The sequence below is a fragment of the Pseudonaja textilis genome, chromosome 2, assembly GCF_049901715.1.
Source record: "Pseudonaja textilis isolate UNSWEBS1 chromosome 2, rPseTex1.2, whole genome shotgun sequence".
NCBI lineage: Eukaryota > Metazoa > Chordata > Lepidosauria > Squamata > Elapidae > Pseudonaja > Pseudonaja textilis.
In genome coordinates, this window is record NC_141991.1 from 127,045,674 (window position 1) to 127,067,380 (window position 21,707).

The 21,707-nt window shown below is 40.1% G+C and overlaps 1 protein-coding gene across 1 annotated transcript in view; it reads left to right on the forward strand.

The window, feature by feature from the left end:
* Nucleotides 1-8,620: 8,620 nt before the first annotated feature.
* CERS5 (ceramide synthase 5) overlaps nucleotides 8,621-21,707 on the forward strand; it is a 45,445-nt gene continuing 32,358 nt past the window's right edge. The window contains exon 1 of the mRNA XM_087922989.1: nucleotides 8,621-9,039. Coding sequence (XP_087779115.1) covers nucleotides 8,873-9,039 — 167 coding nt within the window. The 5' untranslated portion in view covers nucleotides 8,621-8,872. The remainder of the gene's footprint in view (nucleotides 9,040-21,707) is intronic.

Consider the following 21,707-nt stretch of genomic DNA (forward strand, 5'->3'; position numbering starts at 1 on the left):
TCCAATAGTTACTTTAAACCAGCTTCTAACTTCTGTTAAATGCTATTTCAATTTGCCAGGGTCAAAATAGACCAATGTTCATATATTTTTATTAAGTTCCTTCTGTTGAGTTTTAAATTTTTCTCAAAGTCACCTAGCATTCCCAGGGTTCAGGCTTCTTTCTTCTTCCTTTATAGTATGCTAATTTCACTTTTCAGAGTTTCTATCTTATTGTTTCAAGATTCCTCTTATTTTGTATCAAATTCCAGTTTTTAGGAAACCAAACACTTTTTAAAGAATCACTGAAATTTTTCCTTTACCATTAGGTGACACTCTCTGTTATGTCCAAGTTCCACTTTTTCTTTTCACTTTCCTTTTCCATTTGGGGCTTTTAAGTTTGAGAAGTCCAATAAATCCAATTATTGCATATTTTTTTCTTTTTGGCACATTCAAGTTCAGCTTTTAAGTATGCCTATTTAGTGCCAGTTGTCTAAGTTACTATAATCCAATTTACACATAAATTTTCTTCTAGCTTTCTTTTTCAATTTAATTATTTAGAATTCAAAGCCACTTCCACTTATGTCCTATTTTTTTTTTCTTCACTCTCTCTGGTTGCTGCTTTTCCAATCTTTTTTTTTTAAAGTCTCTTTAAAGTTTTAAATGTTCAGATATTACGCATGGTTTGCCTGGTCTCCACGCTGTCCACTTCTTCACTGCTCCTGCACGATCTTTGTCCCGCATGGTGGCCATATTTTGCCACCATTGCAGCCTGTCTTCAGGGGGAGTTTACCTAGCCAAGGAGGTGAGATGTGGTTGCCCTCGACTCGACAGGCAGTCTCCCCCTTCTTCCTCACCCCTCCAAGGTGGTTCTAATCCCTTCAGAGCCCCAACAGGTACAACACAGATCGAAGCCACACACGATCGTGGTCTTTGGTCTGTCCTTGAAATGCCACTGGAAGTCTGGGAAGCTTGATTCACTTAATAACCATGTTATTAGCAACTGCAGAGATTCATTTAACAACTGTGGCTAGAAAAATCATAAAATGGGGCAAAACTCAACAATTGTCTTGCTTAGCAACAGAACTTTTGGGCTCAATTTGGTCATAAGTCGAGAACTACCTGTATTACAGTTTAAAACAATGATGGTGTCAGGGTTCCGATGATTGCCCTAATTCAAAAGATTTATTAGGAGCTACATGTCAGCATTAACCTAAATGAAGCCAGCTCTGGCATACATAATTTACAGTTACCCGAGACCCTGTTTCCCCACTCTCCCTGGGTGTATCTTAAATCAGATTCTCCAATGAAGCATGTTCACAGGCTTGGTGTCATCAATCACATTCTCCAATGAAGGATTTTCTTAGGCAGAAGATCCGGTAGCCTAGCTACAATCTTTGTAAGATAAGTGTGGAATGTACTTCTAAAGTTTTACATGCCGTACTGCTGCTTCAGATTCCCCCTCCCCCCCCGTTTATGGCAACTCGAAAACAGGCATAGGAATGTTTTATAAGTTGACAGCCGGTTTCAAGTCAACACTTATATTTTCCCTAAAGGTGCTTTTCTTAAATAAGGTATCTTTTTTAAAAACAAACAGCTACCATGCAATAATAGTGATTCCCAATTTTTAACACTTGATGTTTTCAAGTGTCAGAGAAGAGATCTTGGAGGTAGTTGCAAGAGACAATATGAGAAACGATGTCCTTTGTATAGGGAAAAAAACATCGGCCAAAAGCTTTTAAAAAACAACTTATGGTATGCTCTAGAGGCTGGGATTATGGGAGGGAAAAAGATTTTTCCAGGCCCAGAGCAGTCATTTTAAGAAGGTAAAGTTGTATATCTGGTATCTTCTTATTCATTCCTTTTTGCTGGATTATAGCTCTTCCCATGGTTCTAAGTGTGTTTATTGTTAATGTCAGATATTTGTCAAAATTAGAAAGTGGGTATTAATCTCTTCATGTCTCTTTTCCCCTGACTTAATATTTGCCTTCTACTGCTGGAGGCCCAGATAATTTCAGCCTCACAACAGCTTCCTTGAATCTGCTATTCGCTCTGCTACATTGCTCCAGAGGTGGTATTCAGCAGGTTCTGACCAGTTCTGGAGAACCGGTAGCGGAAATTTTGAGTAGTTTGGAGAATTGGCAAATACCACCTCTGACTGGAGATTTTACAATATCCTTCCCCTGCCATGGCCAGTAAGCCACGCCCACAGAACCAGTAGTAAAAATATTTGAATACCACCACTGCCCTGCTCCCTTGATCACCCTGGACCTGCAGATAATAACAGAATGGGATTGGGTTTGATGTGGGGGAAAAGCCAGCAAAATAAAGATGAATTTTCAAATAAAGCTTGATAAAACTGGATTCATTGGAGAAAAATATTTCCCCAAATCATTCCTGTGGGAGCCAATATCTCCATTCTAAGCTCCCTCCATCCTTCCCCCACTCCCAGCCAAATGGCCCAGAGTGGCCCTTACGCAGTCCATCTTTCACTATCTGGTGTACACACACACACACACACACAAATGCCACAGTAGAAGCACATAAGCACAGATGTAACTTTAGTATACAGAAGAGAATGTTCCTCCTATATTACTAGGTTGGAGGGAACTTTAGAAGCTGCTCAGCATGCTTTCCCTACCCTCTTTATCCTTTCTGTTGATATAATTCCTTACACCAGTATTTTTCAATCTTGGCAAGTTTAAGATGTATGGACTTCAATTCCCAGGATTCCCCAGCCAGCACTGCTGTTGAAGTCCACACATCTTAAACTTAAAAAGGTTGAAAAACACTACCTTACACATCTGTGACATTTCATTATAGAATTCTTTCTACCCTGTTCCTCTTAACCTTGTCAATTTTCTATTTACTCTGTTATCAGTTTTATCTTTTAATACTTTTCATGCAGTTTTTATACTTTCCCTTCCTTCAGTTCTGTTTTTACATCTATCTGTTATATCTATTTCCTACGGCCAACTATTTACAGTACTATAAATGGCCAGCACTATCAGCTATGTGTCCTTCACTATTTTTTCCAAGCTTTTATAATAAAATGAGTTGTGTTTTTTGGTTCAGTGTTTTGCCTTGTGCAAGTATTAAGCACAAATCTATTTGAAACATATTTTCTTCTAAACAAATACTTATCATTTATTTTTAGATTTCTCAATAGCTCAGTTATTACCTATCCATCCATGGTATGTAAAGAATAAATTTTAACCAAGGCAGATTTAGTTGAAATATTGCAAGTTTCCTCAAAGCACATCTAGATTTTCCTTTGTTATTCACCACCAATAATTTTTTTTCATTTAATATAGTTAATTAAATGAATCATAGAAGTGGAGAAAGTCTGTCTATGTAGACCTTCCTATATTTGCATTAATGTGCCCATTAATGCATTTGTAACACTAATTCTGTTAACTTAAGCAGGTGGTGTCAAAGTGTTGGTGGTGTCTAAGCAGACTCCATGGTGGTGGTGGTGGGGGCAGTGGCAAGGCCTTTAACCTAGGAAAGAAATGAGAAAGCATTTCATTAGCTGAACTTTTGATTTCATTTTACATTTCAAGAACTTCCCACCTGCTGTAGTCCACTCATCCTTAATTGAATTAAGTATGTGCCATCTTATTTCTTCATACATAAACAATAATTATATAGACCAAACCATATTTATATCACATTCTCCTTCACTCCTAAACTATCATAAGCATTCTTTCCTGATTCTGTTGCCAAATCCTATAGTTTCTCCTGTCTGGTTTTGGACACAGCCCTTTTGGTGATCCTTTGACCTTTCTGTCCATAAAATAAATGTTCTCATTTTGTTTGATCTACTCTGGAATCTCTTTACTGTTTCTTCCACAAAGTCTCTTTGCTCATGACAAATAAATTGCAGTTCCCTGGTTCCCCCAGGGCTGGAGATAATAACTCTGGATCTCGTAACACTGCCGAGCAAATGGCAGCAGTATCTACTGTGCTCATCTAATTTAGTTGACACATCATTTTTCTTCCCAATAAAATATGTTAATGGCAGGGGTGGGATTCAATTTTTTAACAACTGGTTTTGTGGGTGTGGCTTAGTTGATGGGTATGGCTTGGTCATGTGATTGGGTGGGTGTGGCCAACTCAACATCACTCATGTCAAGGGGTGCTTCTCGCCTGGCCTCATGACAGTGGGGATGCTGCAACAGTCATAAGTGTGAAAAATAACGGCCATAAGTCACTTTTTTCAGTGCCATTGTAACTTTGAATGGTCACTAAATGAACTGTTATAAGTTAAGGACTACCTGTTCAAAAATACAAAAAGCTTCTTTGCTTGCAAAAAGCTGTCCTAAATACCAATCATTAGATTAAACATACCTGCAAGCCCGAGTTACAAATCAGGCAGGGTGCCAGAGCACCTTGAGGAATTAAAATAGTTAAAATGCAACGATAACTATCAGCAGCCAACTCTTGCTCATAAAGTGAAACCCAGAGGTCATTTAAGCTCTCCAGAAAGAGCACACCCAGGAAAAGCAATCCTTAGATCCATTTGCACCACTTAAAGATAAAGCTGGTCTCACTCGCCTCACAAGATATCCTAAGGAAATCATCCAGATTTAGGGAAAGGTCACATGCCCCCCAGAAAGGCAATTAAAAAAAATCAGTGCCAAGCTTGTATCCTGCCTCTTGGAAGTATACCCCAAAAGGACAGTGAAGGAAGACCCCCTCTCCAGATAGAGAAAGAAACCACAAGGCAGGAAAAAATTCAAACACAATACAAATAATTAAATCATAACAGTAGCTGCTGCTTGTTGAAGCTGAATAGGGAAAATTATCCCATCAATAAGCACAGGATTAAACATCACCAAGTACAGAATTAACCTTCACCAAAAACTCAGAGAGGGTTTGTAAACTCACTTTTGAATGTCAATTTTTTTAACCAGCCAGGAAGCCTTGCGGAATGTCACTCATCTTGGTTCCGTCATTAAAAGCCCCTTTCCGGTTATTCAATTATTTCTTCAAAGTGCTGATTGTCCAGGGAAGTATGTACTCCCAACAGCAGTGTAAAAATCTTAAAGCAACCCTTCCCCTTTAAGAAAGTCAAGCTCCAGAAGCTCCAGAGACAGGAAGTCTAGGCATACTGGCAATAATGTAATAAGAGTGGAAAAAAACAAAAGGAGGTTGCTTCTAACTACCAGTTCTCCAAACTGTTAGAAAGTTAACAAGGGGTTCTATAGAACCAGTCCGAACTGATAGAATACCCACCCCTGGTTAATGGTATATGTGAAGTTTCTAAATAATTGGGATAACCCCTGTATACATTTTGAATGTATAAGGCTCTAAAACTATTTTTTCTTTTGTTTCTGCAATACTCTAGGACAGGGGTGTCAAACTGGATTTATTTGAAGGGTGGATTACCATTGTACTACTCTGTGAGCCGGCTGGGGGGGGGCGGACACAGGACAGACACCTCCTGCAGTACCCTGCTGGCCAAAACAGGGAATGAGGGGACCAGATGCCCCCCCACTGCCCATTTTCGGCCTAGATGGCCTCTGCCAGAAACGGGTTTTGGCTGCCAGAGACATCGTGGGCCAGATTTGCTATTTCCACGCTGGCCAGATTTAAGCGCCCCGCAAGCTGGATCCAGCCCTTGGGCCTTGAGTTTGACACCCGTGCTCTATAATTATAAACTACAAGGATATCTTGCCTTTAGGATTTATTCTGCAACAAAGTTGTAGAAATACCCACAGTCCTTGTAACCTTTTGAATGCAAACTAGTTTAATAGAGTAAGGTTGGTACTTTTCCCCCCAGATCAAAATAGCTTTGTACTCCATTCTTATCCTCTCCCCATTCTTGGGGGTCAAGATAGTGTGACAAAACATAAGATGTTGCGACTATTGAAATTAATTGTCCCCTAGAATTGTGTATAATTTGTTTTGTTTCTTGTGTGTTGCCATCTCAGACAGTATTTTGTTTGTGCAGTATTTACCGTCAGCCTTTTATTTCTGAATAGTTGTTTGCATTGCTGAACCATTTTTTTTTTCATATTGACTTTAAAGTTGATGCCTGCAATTTTCTGTAACAACGCTAGGGCGCAGTGTTTGACTTTCTATAAGTCATCAACTCATCCCCAAGAAATGCAGATATATAATAAGCATTAAAGGAGATTTGGCTGAATCAATTGTGTTTCTAAATTATTCAACTTCCTGTAACTTGTGTATTAAATTATATTTCTCTCTTTCTCAACTCTTTGCCCTCTTCACATTTCTTACATGGCTTTCTGTGTTTTCATTCTTAATAATTAAAATATATGTTGCTTATGTACTAAGTGGTAAAATAACGGATATAATAAATGTACAGCAGCCTGGCCAAGACAAATAAGCTAAAGATGGCGGAACAAACCTGTAACAGATTGAAGTATGACTTAAATTTTATTACAGCTTTTAACATTTACACTAAAAAGGGAAAACTATGTTTTGTTTTAAATGTCAAATCAAATGTTGTGATTCTGCCTGCATAAGCACTTTAAATTTCATTGACTGCTGGAACACAACATTTTTGTTTTTCCTGTTACCATTACTCTGAGAAGTTATTAGTCTCAAACAAAATCCTGGAAAACCTAATAAAGGTATTTTAAAAATGGATTACTGCAAAGTCAGCAGACCATGAAGTGAAGTCTAATTAAACTTAATGCAGCTTGAGTATGATGAGGTCTAAGATGAAAACCATATTTTTCTGTGTAGCATTTCCTCAGTAGTGATCTTAACACATTTCATTCTTTGCTGTACTGATACTAACGTCTTGTCTGATGCTTAACAGATTCCTTGTTATCCTGGATAACAAAATATATTGACCTAACTGATAACGTGGAATGTTTTTGAGAAATGATAGTAAACTCTCCCAGGAATCTCTCGAGTGAACAAGGTTTGTCTGGCCACATGAGCAGACTTCCCCAAAAGGGTGGATGTAAGGAACTTTATTCACCATTGCTTTCTGTCAACTTAAAAAAATTACTACACTAGTTAATTTAAGTGTATTTGTTTAAAGGACTGGGAATGAGATCTGGTCTGTACTGTGTTCAAGGGGGAAATCTTGAAATTGCCAGGTTTTTTTAGCATTGATGTGAGGGTCATGTTACTAAAAGACAGGACCAAATTTGGAGACTTCTTGTGCACGCCATGGCATCATCTTCATGTGGGATTGCTTTTGCAAGAATTGTAGCTGGATGCTGGATCCAGGGCTGCATAATCTCTTCAGAGGTAAGAGAGATCACTGAAATTACCTGATTATGACAATCTGGACAGCTGCTCCTTGTGAGTGGACCACAGCATCTGCCTGTTTTGCAGTTATCTTCTGAATTGAGAGGCTAGAAGTTGGAATTTCATTGTTCACATTGATAGTGTCATTGATATTTAAGAGTGATTGACTTCATTTCTTGATCAATTTTTGGATTATTTTTCTTATTGTACTGGAGAAATAGAGACCCTTCAGACTGGCAAGGTTTTGTTGTATTCATCAGGTGAGCCTTTAGAGGTAATGAAGAATATAATGAAGTTATAGAACACAAACTTGAAATGGATAATTGTTTAATTATTTTGAATATTAAATTTAATGAGAAGGATAGGAATATTACAAATGGCACTGATGGATGTCTTATTGCCTAAAGGAATTGTAAAACTATTATAACAGGAAATCAACTACACAAAGAAGTTTGGGTAAGGTTTTGAAGGATTTCAGTATTAGTAGCAAACTGATAGAAATCAACAGAGTTGGAAAAAGACAAACTTTACTCAATTGAATATATCAAATGTATCTGCAAAACTTCTGAAACATTTCTGGCTTAAAAGACAGCCATTATAAAAAAGGTTACTTCAACTTACAAATATTTGTCCTAAACTTAATTCTAAGAAAAAAGGAAAATAAGAGGACTCACACATCACTTTTAATAAAGTGAGATGAGTAGTGTAGATCTTAAATAAAAGCAGATCTATCCCATCTGCACACTTCTGTTCAAGACAGGAAAGCACAAACTAAATATTTAAAATGTGTGTATATTCATAGAGAAATAACTCCAACCAGACATTTGCCCTATAAACCTACGGACAAGTTAAGTCGGTGTGGATTTCCATAGAAGAGAACATTTGTAGCCGAGGGTTGAACTGTGGGATCTTAGGTGCTCTTGGAAGTTGATCTTAATCTCGGAGAGGACCAAGGACCGCAACGTGGACTGGATGACAGACACACTGAAGCAGCCACGCGGCTGACTCACGTCGCGCCCATAAACGCTTCACCATGCTGAAGAAAAAGCAGTGTGTCATGCGACTCAGTCGCGGTCCTTCTACTTTCCAAGGGTTTCATTAATGAAGGGAACCGCTTATCAAATTGGGCGGAACAGGTGAAACCGTAAAAGGCAGAAACTAAGTCATCCAACTCCCCCGGACAGTTTCCCCGCTGTCTTCCTGCGGGATTGTGTTTTTCTTCCCTCCCCGAAACTTCGGAATTCAGACGAGGTCGGCAAACTCCGCCGCCCACCGGGGTCTACACGCCGACTCCCCCCGGCCTCAGTTGGTCAGCGGAGCCCCATCCCTTCACTCCTCAGGCCGGCTTTCTTCCCATCCCTCCTCTACCCCCCCCCCCAATCAAAATTCCGGGCCTCCCGCTTGCTGAATTAGCGTCAACGAGGCGCATGCGCCCTGCTGTCCCTAACGATACCGAAGGGGTAGAGAAAGGGGCGTCGGCTTTGACCTCTCCTCTCGGGAAGCTAGATGGGCGGGGACTGCCCAGGCCCCACCCCCTCGTTCGCTACCGCCTTTTTTCCTCGCGCCGGTGGCTGCAGTCGAGACATTCTAGTGGTGGCGGCGACGGCCGCTGCTGGAAAGAGCGGGAGCCCGGGCGGGCGTCGAGCGTGGGGCGGGTGGGAAAATGGCGGTCGTGTTAGCCTGGCTGTGGAACGAGCGCTTCTGGTTTCCGGTCAACGTGACGTGGGCCGATTTGGAGCAAAAGACCCCCGAGGCATACCGCGTCGGTCACCTTCTGGCAGCGTTCCCGCTAGCCGCCGGCCTCTTGGTCTTAAGGCACTTCTTCGAGAGGTAACGATACGCGGGGAGGTGGCCGGCGGCTCCTCAGAGGACACAGGGCCGGGTGTGGTGAAATGGGAGGCTGGGGCGGCCGTGGCTGACGGACCCCGCGTGAGGTGATGGTTTGGGTCGGGCCCACGCTTCCCGGTTCCGGTCGAGGAGGTGGGGGCGGCTGACACTTGACTTCCTCCTCTGGACTTGTCAGCGGCTCGGGGCGAGGCTGGGGTTTGTTTTGTTTCCTTCCTTCCTTCCTTCCCGGGGCTGCGGAGCGACCGTCCCGCCTCTTGGCCTGTCAGTGGATTCTCTCGAGTCGGCCGTGGTTGCAGCCTGCGCGGCTTGACGTTGTTGGGTCTGCGGTAGCAAAGCATCCGGGCGAGTCTTCCAAATGACAAGCTTCCCTTAACCTTTCGACGAAATGTCGTAAACCGTGGGCGTCGGAAACGTGCTATCGGATTCTCTTCAGACGGTGTCGGTCGAGTGCTCGGCCCGCTTTGCCAACACAAACCTGGCTTCGTTTATTTAATTTCGATATCCCAAAGGAAAGCGGGTGGAGGTGGTGGATTCGCATCTAGCTCACATCTTTTATCTCACACTGCGGCCAATCCTGGAGGGTAAAGATGGGCTGAGAGAAAAGGGCTTTGAGATGACCTTAGACCTTCACGAGGGAGTGGGAATTTGAACTCGAGTGGCTCTCGGACGTACTTTGCAACTGAATCTGTCTGTAGACTTCTTGTTTGTCTCAACATTCATTATTGATGAAGGTGAAGTCAAGTTTAAAAAAAATAGTTTGAGATACTTTGCAGACCAGAAGATGGTACCCTTAGTGTTTTTCTTTCTTTCTTCATTGAGTTTATCTGTGTAAGATTAATTATCTGCTGAAAAATCAGATTGGAAAGGGAATGATTAAACAGGATAAAGAAAACATGAATGTAAAGATTGGAGGGGAGAGGGAGCCCTCTAATTTATGACAAGTTTAATTAAAATTCTGCAAGCCATAGATATATATCCATGAGAGCATTGATGCACTGTTTTGGGTTAAGCGTTCTTGTCATTAATTTTGCAAGGGAAGGCAGTGCATGTTGCTTTCAAGATATGGTACCTGCTGTTCTGGGCCAAGACAGACATGGACCTTGATGACCCAGTTTGTGTCTGCTAGGAAGGAATACACAGTTCACAATTGGATTCCTATGCTTTTCCTCTTCTCAGTCTAAATGTTTGGTTTATGACATCTGAGACACTGTAGCACCTTTATGTTATTTGCTGTGGCTTTCCTGATGTAGGAATTAATGTTTGTGTTGAAAATGGCCTGTTCATGAAATACGCCTGGAATAAAATGTGTTCATAATGATTTGAAATAGTGATTTACATGAGAACATTTATTGGCAAATAGTGATCTGGTATAATGTTGAATAAGTAATAGCTATAAGTGGACTGTTAACTTTTGTTTAAACTGAATTGGCAATCCCTTTATTTTCCAGTCTGGGACTGAACATGAGTTTTTCTCATATAAAATATTTGTGTTTTACGTTATTAGTGTAAATCAAGCTGTACTTTTAGAAAAAGTAATAAATATACAGGCAGTTCTCCACTTACAATTTGTTTAGTGACCCTTCGAAGTTACAATAGTACTGAAAAAAATAACATGACTTTTTCACTTTACTGTTGCAGCATCCCCATGGTCATATGATCAAAATTCAGACAGTTTCAGACAAAACTCATATTTATGCCAGTTGCAGTATCCCATGTGATCATATTTTATGACTTTCTCATAAGGAAAGTCAATGGGGAAGCCAGATTCACTTAACAACCATGTTACTAACTTAACTACTGCAGTCATTCATTTAACCACTACAGCAAGAAAGGTCATAAAGTGGGGCAAAACTCATTTTACAAATATTTCACTTAGCAACAGAAATGTTGGGCTCAATTGTCATAAGTCAAGGACTACTGGTATTGTAATAACACTTTCATAATACAGCTGTTTCAGCTTTTATAGAAAATTATATGTAGAAATTTTAATGTCTGATTTTAATTCATATCAAAAATTTAATGCGTATATATAGAAAATTAGCATGCCAGGAGAAAGCTTAAAATTCTATTTTGTACTTTTCTGTTTGCAATTATTTTTTCCCCACTCACAGGAACAATGAATTACATTGACATGAATTACAACTTCCAGTAATCCTAGCCATATCATAGCAAATAATAAAGATTCCTGGGAGTCGTAGTTTAGCAACATCCAAAGGGCTCTAGAGATTCCTCTCTGATGCACACACACTGCGGAATACTGAAAATTTTGAATCCAGTTTTCTTTTGAAAAGTACACTTATTACTAAAATATTATAGTTATTTGTATCCAGCTGAATTTTTCAAATATGAACTTCTATTTATCCTGAAATTGATTTCAATACATTTTAGGAAATACTTTTATCAGGTAAAACGGAGATACATACTTAATTCAACTAATACCTAGCAACTTTGCTGAGCTGTATTGTTTCCTTCCATTGTTTTCAGTCATCAAACTGAAATTTTGGGAAATCAACTTCAGTACTTTGGTTGGAATAGAAGGGTGTGGAAACATAGTGAATGTTGTTGGTGTACAGTACATTTAGTGTTTTCTTTAACTGTTTCTAGCATAAGATTTGAATTTTTTTCTCATTCTTTCTTATTATACCTTTTCTGCATTAACATAGTGTTGCTTATATGGAAAGGGAATAATATGAAAGTAATAGAATTTGTTTCACAGTTTTTAGAAAGGCATTTCTAAACATTTTCTGTGTTGGGAAAGTTGTTGTTATGAAACTTCATTTTTTGAGGTTTACCGATCTGGAAAGTTAACACCAGAGTGATGAAAGATCTTTCTTCCACTCTTAGGACAATGCAGATTTATTATGACTCATACTCAATATTTTTGATATAGGAAAAAAAACTTCACTGCAGTATTTCCTAAATCTCAGGAAGATCCCTTAATGAACAAACATAATTATAAATGTAGGGGAATGCTACAAAAGTTGCAATTCTTTTATTCTTTGTGTCCCATGACCACCTCTTTCTTCTTGGAATTATTTTCCCCTAAGTTTCTTTCCTGCTTGGAGAGAGTATGTCTTATTTATTTACATTTTTAAATGTACAGTAGAACCTCTGGTCAGGACCACAGTTGTTCCATAACTTTCGTCACAACCCGATTTGGTCATGACCTGAACCTAATTTTGGAAATTTGGTGCTTACAAAAAAATGGAGTAGAAGAAGAAATCGGCCACGAAAAAAATGTGAATTTTTGGTCGGAACCTGATTTGGTCGTGGTCAAACGTTCCTGACCAGAAATTCTACTGTATATATTGGGTTATTTTTTCAAGTTTAACGATTAGATTTTTATCCTGCCTTTTTATATTTAACTCAAGTGGTGTAATACAGATATGTAATACTTCTGCCTCCTATTTTACTGACAATAACTCTCTGGGCTGGGCTGGGCTGAGGGGAGAGGGAGGGTGGGGGAGAGAATATTATATGTTTATTAAAATCAGTCTGATGGAAAGTGTTAAGATTTTTTTCTATTTCCATTTTTTTAAACGGAAGAAAAAATGGCAAATATTTTATATACTATCATATTCCTCATTAAATTAGATTTTGTCCACTAAGGAAGAATGCAAAACAATAATTGTTCTTAACTTATTATGGAGAATAGGGCAAGCAAAGTCAATGGGGAAGATTTACTTAGCAACTGTTACTAACTGAACAGCTGCAATGTTCAGGTAATGCATTGCCCAACACTACCTCTGCATGTTGACCTTAGCTTCCTTAGGGAACTAGGAAACCTCCATTTCTGTGGGTAAGTTAATACAGATGGGTATTTTCATAAGCAACTGCACTGATCTTGATTTACTATTGGTACCATGAAGTATTATTGCTATTATAGTACGGGCTTTTTAAAAATTTTCAGTTAGGTTATTCAATTATTGATCAGCCTTCAGTTCAGCCTACATTGTTTACATTTAATTAAAAAAAAATCAATTTTGGTAACAGAGTTGTCGAAGTCTGCAATATCTTGCCTGATTCAGTTGTCTTAGCTACTGACTTTTACAGTTTTAATTCTCTTAACTTCTGTGGACCACACATTTAATTTAAAAATTTAAAAAGGTTCCTAAGAGGATGTGCGTAAGTGCACTAATGTGCCCATCATCCCCGTCACATTGTATTTTCATTTTGCTCATTTGAATTTGTAGGTTTTGTTTGATTAATAATAAAGATCAAAACACACACACGCATTAACTTAATGTACCCATTACAGGTAGACCTTGACTGAATGGTTTGTTTAATTATCAAAGTTACAACAGCATTGAAAAAAGTGACTTTTGGCTGTTTTTTTACACTTACACCTATTGTGCCATTCCATGGTCACGTGATCAAAATTCAGATACTTGGCAGCTGACTGATAATTGCAGTGTCCCAGGGTCATGTGATCACCTTTTGCAACGTTCGGGCAAGCAAAGTCAATGGGAAAGACAGATTTACTTAGCAACTGTTACTAACTGAACAGCTGCAATGGTTCATTTAATAATCGTGACAAGAAGGGTTGTAAAATTGGGAAAACTCACTTAACAAATGTCTCACTTAGCAACAGAAATTTAGGAGTCAACTATGGTCATAAATCGAGGATTACCTGCAATAGATTTTTTAAAATCCCAAACTGCAAGACATGATAAGGTTTATACCTGGTGCCAAAAAGAAAACAAAGCAAATGCCATGAAAACCTCTTCAAGGAAAAAAAATTCTGAAGACAGAACATTATTAAACACGTCCTGATTCCTGTCTCTGTCTCTCTCTTTTTCTCTCTTTTATCCCCTCCTCCCACACATTCAGACAAAGGGAAAAATGCCCTTGAGAGAATCCCTGCCTTGGAAATTACACTGAATATTCATTTAGTCTTTTTGATAATATACCATCTCAGAATCAGATCTGTTTGAAGCAGCTCTTCAGAGTGGAATCTCATTTGCAGAACATGTTCTTATGTCTTTACATTTCAGAACCAGCATTTTAAACTCTACTGATTCATAGGTATACACATATAATAAATGAATAAATCTCAGAAATGTACTGCAAGCTGTTTGGAACCCCATGATAATAGCTGCTTTAAATGTCATGACATATTCAGTGCAATTCCCAGTTGCCAGATAATTGCCAAAGACTTATAAGCAAACCTGCTGCAGTGGTCTCTGTGACATATTTCTGATCAGTGTTGGGATTCAAATTGTTCTACCACCGGTTTGGTGGGCGTGACTTGGTGGACATGTTTTGCACAGGCACGCACGCTTTCTGCATGGGTAGGGCAAATGTGCACTTGGTGCACAAAGAGGCTTTTCTACTGACCTTTTCCTGCACTCCTACACTCTCCCTGTGTCTTCAACAGCTGACTCGCGGCAATCCGCTGTGCTGCGTGATGCAGCTGAGCTTCATAAGCAGTAAATAAAGGTCAGTATGGAGGCAGGCGGGCCCAGCAGCTGATCGTTGGAGTTTATTGCTGTACAGTGATTATCACTATAGACCATTAGGAGGCATTAGAGAAAACAAATTTTGTTTTTTCTGTAACTTATGAGGCATAAGAAGCCCTCATTTAAAAAGAAAACAAAAGGGTTGTACATACAGTGCATATAACATCTAATCTTCCGGGGTACTTAGACCACTTCACAAGGTCCGACATGAATGAAACTGGCCATCTAGTCTCTCCCAGTGGTGAATAGTTATACTGCTGTAATACAAAATACATATCTATTTTATTTCACAGATACTTCTATGAACAATTCTTTCTTTGAGTCTGGAAGAAATATGCACTATTTTGTATTTTAAAAAAATCATTAAAACGTAACTTTGCTGAAGAAATTTGCTTAACCTGAAAAATAATGTGTGGTCATATCACTAAATACAGTTTGGCTCCATACTGATGTGAATATAAGCAATAGCTGAAGATACAGATTTTTGATAAAACATTTCTCTCGTTGACAATATATTATTACTTTAAAGCATATACATGCTTTTAATAAGAGATCCTAGTAGGAGAGTCTATTTATTAGCAGTACATACATTGACTACATTTTGGCTGTGGAAAATAAATACACACATGTACAAATATCTAAAATTGAGCCATGGCAAGTAGACTTCCTTTCTTGTTGGTTCAAAAGGTTTCATTGCTTATTTAAGTAGCTTCTTCCATTTTGGAGAAGCAGCAAAACCTCTTAAAACAACCATCAAAGGTGGTATTCAGCAGGTTCTGACCAGTTCTGGAGAACCGGTAGTGGTAGTTGTTCAGAGAACCGGCAAATGCCACTTCTGACTGGAGACTTTACAGTATCCTTCGCCTGCCACGCCCACCAAGCCAAGCCCACAGAACCGGTAGTAAAAATATTTGAATCCCATCACTGCCAACCATGCAGTTGCCATGACTTAATTTCCAGACAACTCTACCGGGATGACTGAGAAATTTAATTAATACACATACAAATACTTCATTAGCAGTGACAGCTTGAAACACCTTTTGTAGTGGCCATGGGAGCCTTATAAAATATACTGCAGTCCATTCTTTTATATATCAATACAGAGAAAATCAAAAGACAAGTCTAGACCTGTTGATAGAACTTTGTATGATTAGTGGTAAATGGGTAAAGATTTCTGATTCCTTGGTAAACAACACAAAGTGGCTTTACAGATAGGATGAAAACTAATGCAGACAACAAGCTCAGTTGTGATACTAAAAATGAATATTTTCTTATATTTTTTCACTCTGATTAAACTATAATTGGATGCTAGTCTGTATTTCATGAAGATTGTCTCAGTAACATTTTTTTTGCATTCTTGTAAGGTTATGATTGTGTTGTGAATGGTAATATCAAACCATCTTGTTTCCTGACAGCCTTTTTCCTAAGTATTTTACTTTTTTCCAACCAGGCTTAAGATTCTTGTGATTCTTGCTTTCATATTATATATCACAAACATATAAACTTTGTTGTTGTATTTCTCCTTCACATAATAGAAAGGATTTTTAAAAATTTAACCTTTGTGATGGTGTCCATTTTTCGTCAAATATTCCAACTGTGAATAACCTTGGTCTTGATGATGTATGGCTATGTTAACCATGTAAATGATTGCACTTTAATGTTTTTGATAATGCTGTCTTTCATTAAAGACTTCTCTTTCTCCTAAGAAACAAACTTCTCTTTATTTCATGGCTAGAGTTCCTGTAAATTGTTGAGCCTATAAAGACTAAGTCCATTGTTGACTATGTGTGTTAGATTGGGCCTTTTTTTTTTTTAATATTGAGCAATAGGCGAAGTTTTGCATTTCCTTCTTCCTTAAGTCTTTCTTGCCTCCAACCATCAATACGGTATCATTAACAAATCTGAGGTTGTTGAAATTTGTTCTAGGAATTTTAACCAACATTCTAACCAAGGGATTACAAATATAATCTCAAATATGTCCGTTCCATCATGCTATTCCCTTTTGGTTTAAGAAATGTTATATAAAGCAAGAAATAGTATACCAGTAATAGTAATAGTAAGAAATAGTATACCAAAAAATTAAGGCATAACAAAAGAAAATGAACTAAATGGAAGTAATAGGAACAAACTTCTCTATATCTCTCCATATCTTTTTTATTTTTGTAAATTTTATTTGAGTTTTCACAAAGAGAAAAAAAAATATATAAAACATCTTTTTTGAAAGCAGCATAATCCCGGGTTACATTTCTTCGTACGGACACAATTCAGGTTCATGCTCATTTTTATATTCTATTCCATATCTTCTTATTATTTTACATTTTCTGCATAGCTTCTCCCCTCTTTTAATTTTCTCAATTTTATTTTAATTATCTCATCTCAATTCAAATCATTATATTTGTATTTTTTGTCTGTCCTGTTTCAATTATCTATTATCTTTTCTCATTAAACAAAATTTCTTCTGTAGTTACTGATAGGAGTATGACGCCTTTATATCTTTTAAGTTTATCCATTTAACTCTTATTTAGGCTTCAATATATACCCTAAAGTTATAACATTCAATATAATACATAACTTCCATTCGGATTCTGCTTGGTACATTCTTAAAATACACACTATATTCTTAAAAAAAGAAAAATTATAAATGTATGTAATTAAAAAAACACATTCCATTCCAATTCAATTCTATCATTAATATTAATATTCATTAAAGTCTTAACTTCTGTAACATTACTTTTCAATTAAATATCATACTTCAATGGGAACAATTATAAGCTTTCCATAATTAATTCCCCCATCACTTATATTTTATAAAACATTAACTAATTAAAATGTTCCCTTCTTCTTCTTTTTCTTCAGCGTTTGTCTCGCGCTCGGGCGAGGTCCGCTAATGTCCTTGAGTACTGCTTCCACACCTCTCTGTCTGCCACGTGTGTCGGGTCTGCCTTCGCGATCTCTAGATCGGCCTTGATCGTGTCCATCCAGCGTTGTTTAGGTCTACCACGCGGTCTCGCTCCTCCGACAGTCACCTTCATTACAGATTTGATGATGGATTCTTCCTTGGCGCGGCTCACGTGGCCGAACCATCGTAGCCGGGACTGCCTCATGACCGTGGGGATGGGCACGACGTTGAACCGTCTACGCACTTCTTCGTTCCTGACGCGATCGAGTAGGGTGAGGCCTACCGACCATCGGAGCATTCGCATCTCCATTATCTGGAGTCTGCTTTCGACTTCTTTGGTCGTCGGCCAGCACTCTGCGCCGTATATAGCCACGGGCGCACCACAGAGTTTTAGATTTTCGCCTTCAGGCGCATCGGCATCTTCTTGTCACAGAGGACGCCCGTGACGGACTTCCATTTGCCCCACGCTGCGTTGATCCTGGCTGCCACCTCAGTTTGTAGTAGGCCTTCTTCCCCAAGAGTAGTTCCCAGGTACTTGAAGGTGGAGGCGCGCGGTAGCTCCTGCCCGTTCACGTGGATGGAGCCTGTCATTTCATTGTCAGTGGTCAGGTATTCGGACTTCTTTAGGTTCAGCCGGAGCCCGAACTGCTCGAGGCGGTCGTGCCACTGTTGGACTCGGTGCTCTAGTTCAGCCTTGCACAGGTTGGCCAGGAACACATCATCGGCGTAGAGCAGCGTCCATGGGGCGGGCGTGTACAGGTCGTGTGTAATTGTGTCCATCACCAGAATGAACAGCAGTGGTGAGAGAGCAGAGCCCTGGTGTACGCCGACGGTAATATTAAACTCCTCTGATATCCCAGCTGCTGCTTTTACACGGCTTTTGTGACATCTGTATAGGAGTTGGACCCATTGTACGAGCAGCTCAGGCACGCCGTGGTCTCGCAGTGCGTACCAGATGAGATCGTGCGGGACTCGGTCGAAGGCCTTTTCCAAGTCTAGGAAGGCGGTGTGGAGCGGGATTTTCTTCTCTCTGTGAGCCTCCATCTGCATCCGCACACCGAAGATGGCGTCGGTGGTGCCGCAGTTCTTGGTGAATCCAGCCTGGTTGGCGCTGATGTCGACGGTGTCCCGAATGCGCTTATCAGGGCGCGTTCAAAGATCTTCATAGTGTGTGACAGTAACCTGACCGGTCTGTAGTTGGAGCAGTCCGCTGGGCTGCCCTTTCCCTTCCAGATCGGAACAGTGGTGCTGCGGTACCAGTCGTGTGGCACTTTTCCCGTGGAGACGATGTTGTTGAACAGCTCGCACAGCCACAATGCCGAGCCCGGTAGTGCCTTTTTCCAGAAGTCGGCAGGGATGTCGTCTGGTCCTGTTGCCTTACCGTTTTCATGGCCTTGATGGCGTCGGCGACCTCGCTGGCATAAATGCCTGAGACTGGGCCTTCAACTGGGTCACCTCGCGGGGTTCGTGGGTGTGGGAACTCCTCGGTGGAGATCTTCTCGAAGTATTGCCGCCACCTCTCCGCAGCGTCTCTGGGGTTGACGATCAAATTTCCCCTTTCGTCGTTGATCCCATGAAACTGGTCAGTGTCCAGGGTCTTCCTGTGTCTGCTTTTGGCTAGGCGGTAGATCTCATTCTCGCCTTCTCGCGTGTTCAGCTTCTCGTAGATGTCATCGTAGTGGGAGCTTCTGGCTGTCGCTACTGCTTTCTTGGCTGCCTTTTTGGCCGCCTTGTATTCGCATGAGCTTCTCGCTGGTCTTGTCCTGAAGAAAGGCCTTGTAGAGCCGTTTCTTCAGGTGTACGGCATCTTGTACTTCCGGTGTCCAGAGCCATGTATCTCGTTCGATGCGTCTCCGTCCTGGCTTGGTGCAACCAAGCTGTTGGCAGCCGGCAGTGTGAACAGTGCTCTTCAGCATGGACCACGCTTCCTGTGGCCCGTCGACCATCTGCGGGAACTGCTCCGGTTTGATGAGGGGTCCCGCCATCTTCTTCTGGTTCCACCACTTGATTCGTGGCTGGTCTGCATTTCTTTTGTCAATCCTGGTCTTGGGCTTGCTGATCCTGATCTTCGCCATCAGCGGCCTGTGCTGACTGCTCGATTCGTACGGGTACGCCTTGGCGTTGAGCACGTTTTAGCGGCTCTTCGTCGTACGATGATGTAGTCGATCTGTGTGTGGTGGCTCCCGTTTCTGCTATGGTAGGTGAGGAGTTGAGATTCTCGCCTAATGAAGCAGGTATTCGTGATGGTCATATCATGGGAGTCGGCAAAGTCCAGGATCCTCTGGCCATTCTCATTCGTATCGCCTGTGCCGTGCCCACCGTGGCACTGGTGTCCGTTTTTGTCCCGCCCTACATGACCATTCAGGTCGCCCGAGATGATGATGTCGTCTTCGTGTGGGATCTGCCTGAGTTGGATGTCGAGCAGTTCCCAGAAAAAAACTAATTAAAATGTTCCCGTTCCTTCCTAATTCAATTTTCTCATTTATTTTATTTCACATTTTATTAACAAACATTTCACTAAATTACACTATTTTATCCCTCATGTTAATCATACGTTGTTTCCAATTTTTTAAAGTTATTTCTATTACTAATATAACAATACAATCTTATGTACCTTTACAGAATCTCTTTTTCAGTTAGATTTTCACCCATTATCTTTAAATAGGTCCTGTTTCTCTATATCTTGCTCCGGTCCGTTGTAACTTCTTTTCCTTTCCTTCTTTCCTCTCTTCTTCTCTCTCCCCTTTTTACCCCCTGTCTCTCTACCTCTATTTCTCTCTTCTACCCCCTGGTCTCTTCACCTCCATTTCCCTCTTCTGTATTCCCCTTTTCTGTTGCTTTCTAACATTATATCCACTTTTCACCTTATTTTTCCCTTTTTTGGTTGTTTTTTTAGGTCTTAAAGTCTCCATTCTCTTTCCCCCTTCTTCCCCAAGTAAAGTTACTTGTTCATCAAAGATGGCTTCTTCTTTGTCCCAGTCTTCTTGTTGCACAGTCTTTTCTTGTAGTTTCTCATAGGTACAAATTGCCATTTCTAAGAATTGAAAAACGGAGCCAGGAGAGCCCTTCCCTTCTTGTTCCTCTTCTTTGTATTTTTTAAATTCCATTTTCAGTTCATCCACAAGTGATGCCATTGTAAAAAGAATTTTTCAAACAACCACCCAAGTGTTTTTAGTCATTCAAATATAATTTCCAAAAGTCCCAAAGTCACCAAGCAATCCAAATACACACAAGCTGTTTCTTTTAACACTTTCTTCTTTTTTCACTTTCTCTTCCTGAGGTTACTATTTAGTTACAAAGTTCCAGTTAAAATGTATCTTTTAGAAGTCTTGTTAGGATTTAATCAGATTCTTTAAAATTCCAGGCAGTCTCCTCCTTCCGAATCCTGCTCTTATTCTTTTCCTCTTCCTTCCCACTTACAGCAAAAAAAAAGTTTTTTTAGTGTTCAGAAATCCTTATTGTCCCCTTGACATTTAATTATCTAGTTTAATTACCTATTGATGCCAAAGTGGGTTTTTCCGATTTCTCATTCATCTCTGTTCGCTGTCAATGTAAGAAAGGAGAGTGAAAGAAAAAACTTTCCCTTTTCACTTTCATTCGCTGTTCTTTGGGAGCGATGTATCTTTTAAAAAAAATTAAATTCCAGGATACCTTAGTTGTTGCTGCTTATCCCGGTCAGCCAAAACTTTCATTTCTTAACTTCCTCCTGCACTTTCTTTTCTGGATGAGTGCTTCTTTGAGGCGGCCATTTCTGACCGCCGCTCTTACCGCCTTTGGGAAAGGGAGTTTAGCCAGCTGAGGAGGAAAGATGCGGCTTTCCTCGACCCTGCTGGGATCTCCCCCCTCTTCGCCACCTCTACGGGGTGGCTTAGCCCCAAAGCCAACTGGCTTGGGACGTTTCAGTGGCAAGCCCAGGCAGGAACTGCGCACGATCATGGATTCCTGCCTGCCGCTGAAGCCCTGCAAACCGGAAGTCCCCCTCTATTTCTCTCTTCTGTATTCCCCTTTTCTGTTGCTTTCCAGTATTATAGCTATTTTTCGAATTATTTTTCTTTTTTTTGGTTGTTTTTTTAAGTCTTAAATTCTCCATTCTCTTTCCCCCCTTTCCTTTTTCTTCCCCATAGTTCATTAAAGATGGCTTCTTCTTTGTCCCAGTCTTCTTGTTTTGCAGTCTTTTCTTGTTGTTTCTCATACTTCCAAATCTCCATTGCTAAGAATTGAAAGACGAAGCCAAAAAAATCCTTACCTTCTTGTGCATCTTCTTTGTACTTTTTAAGTTCCATTTTCAATTC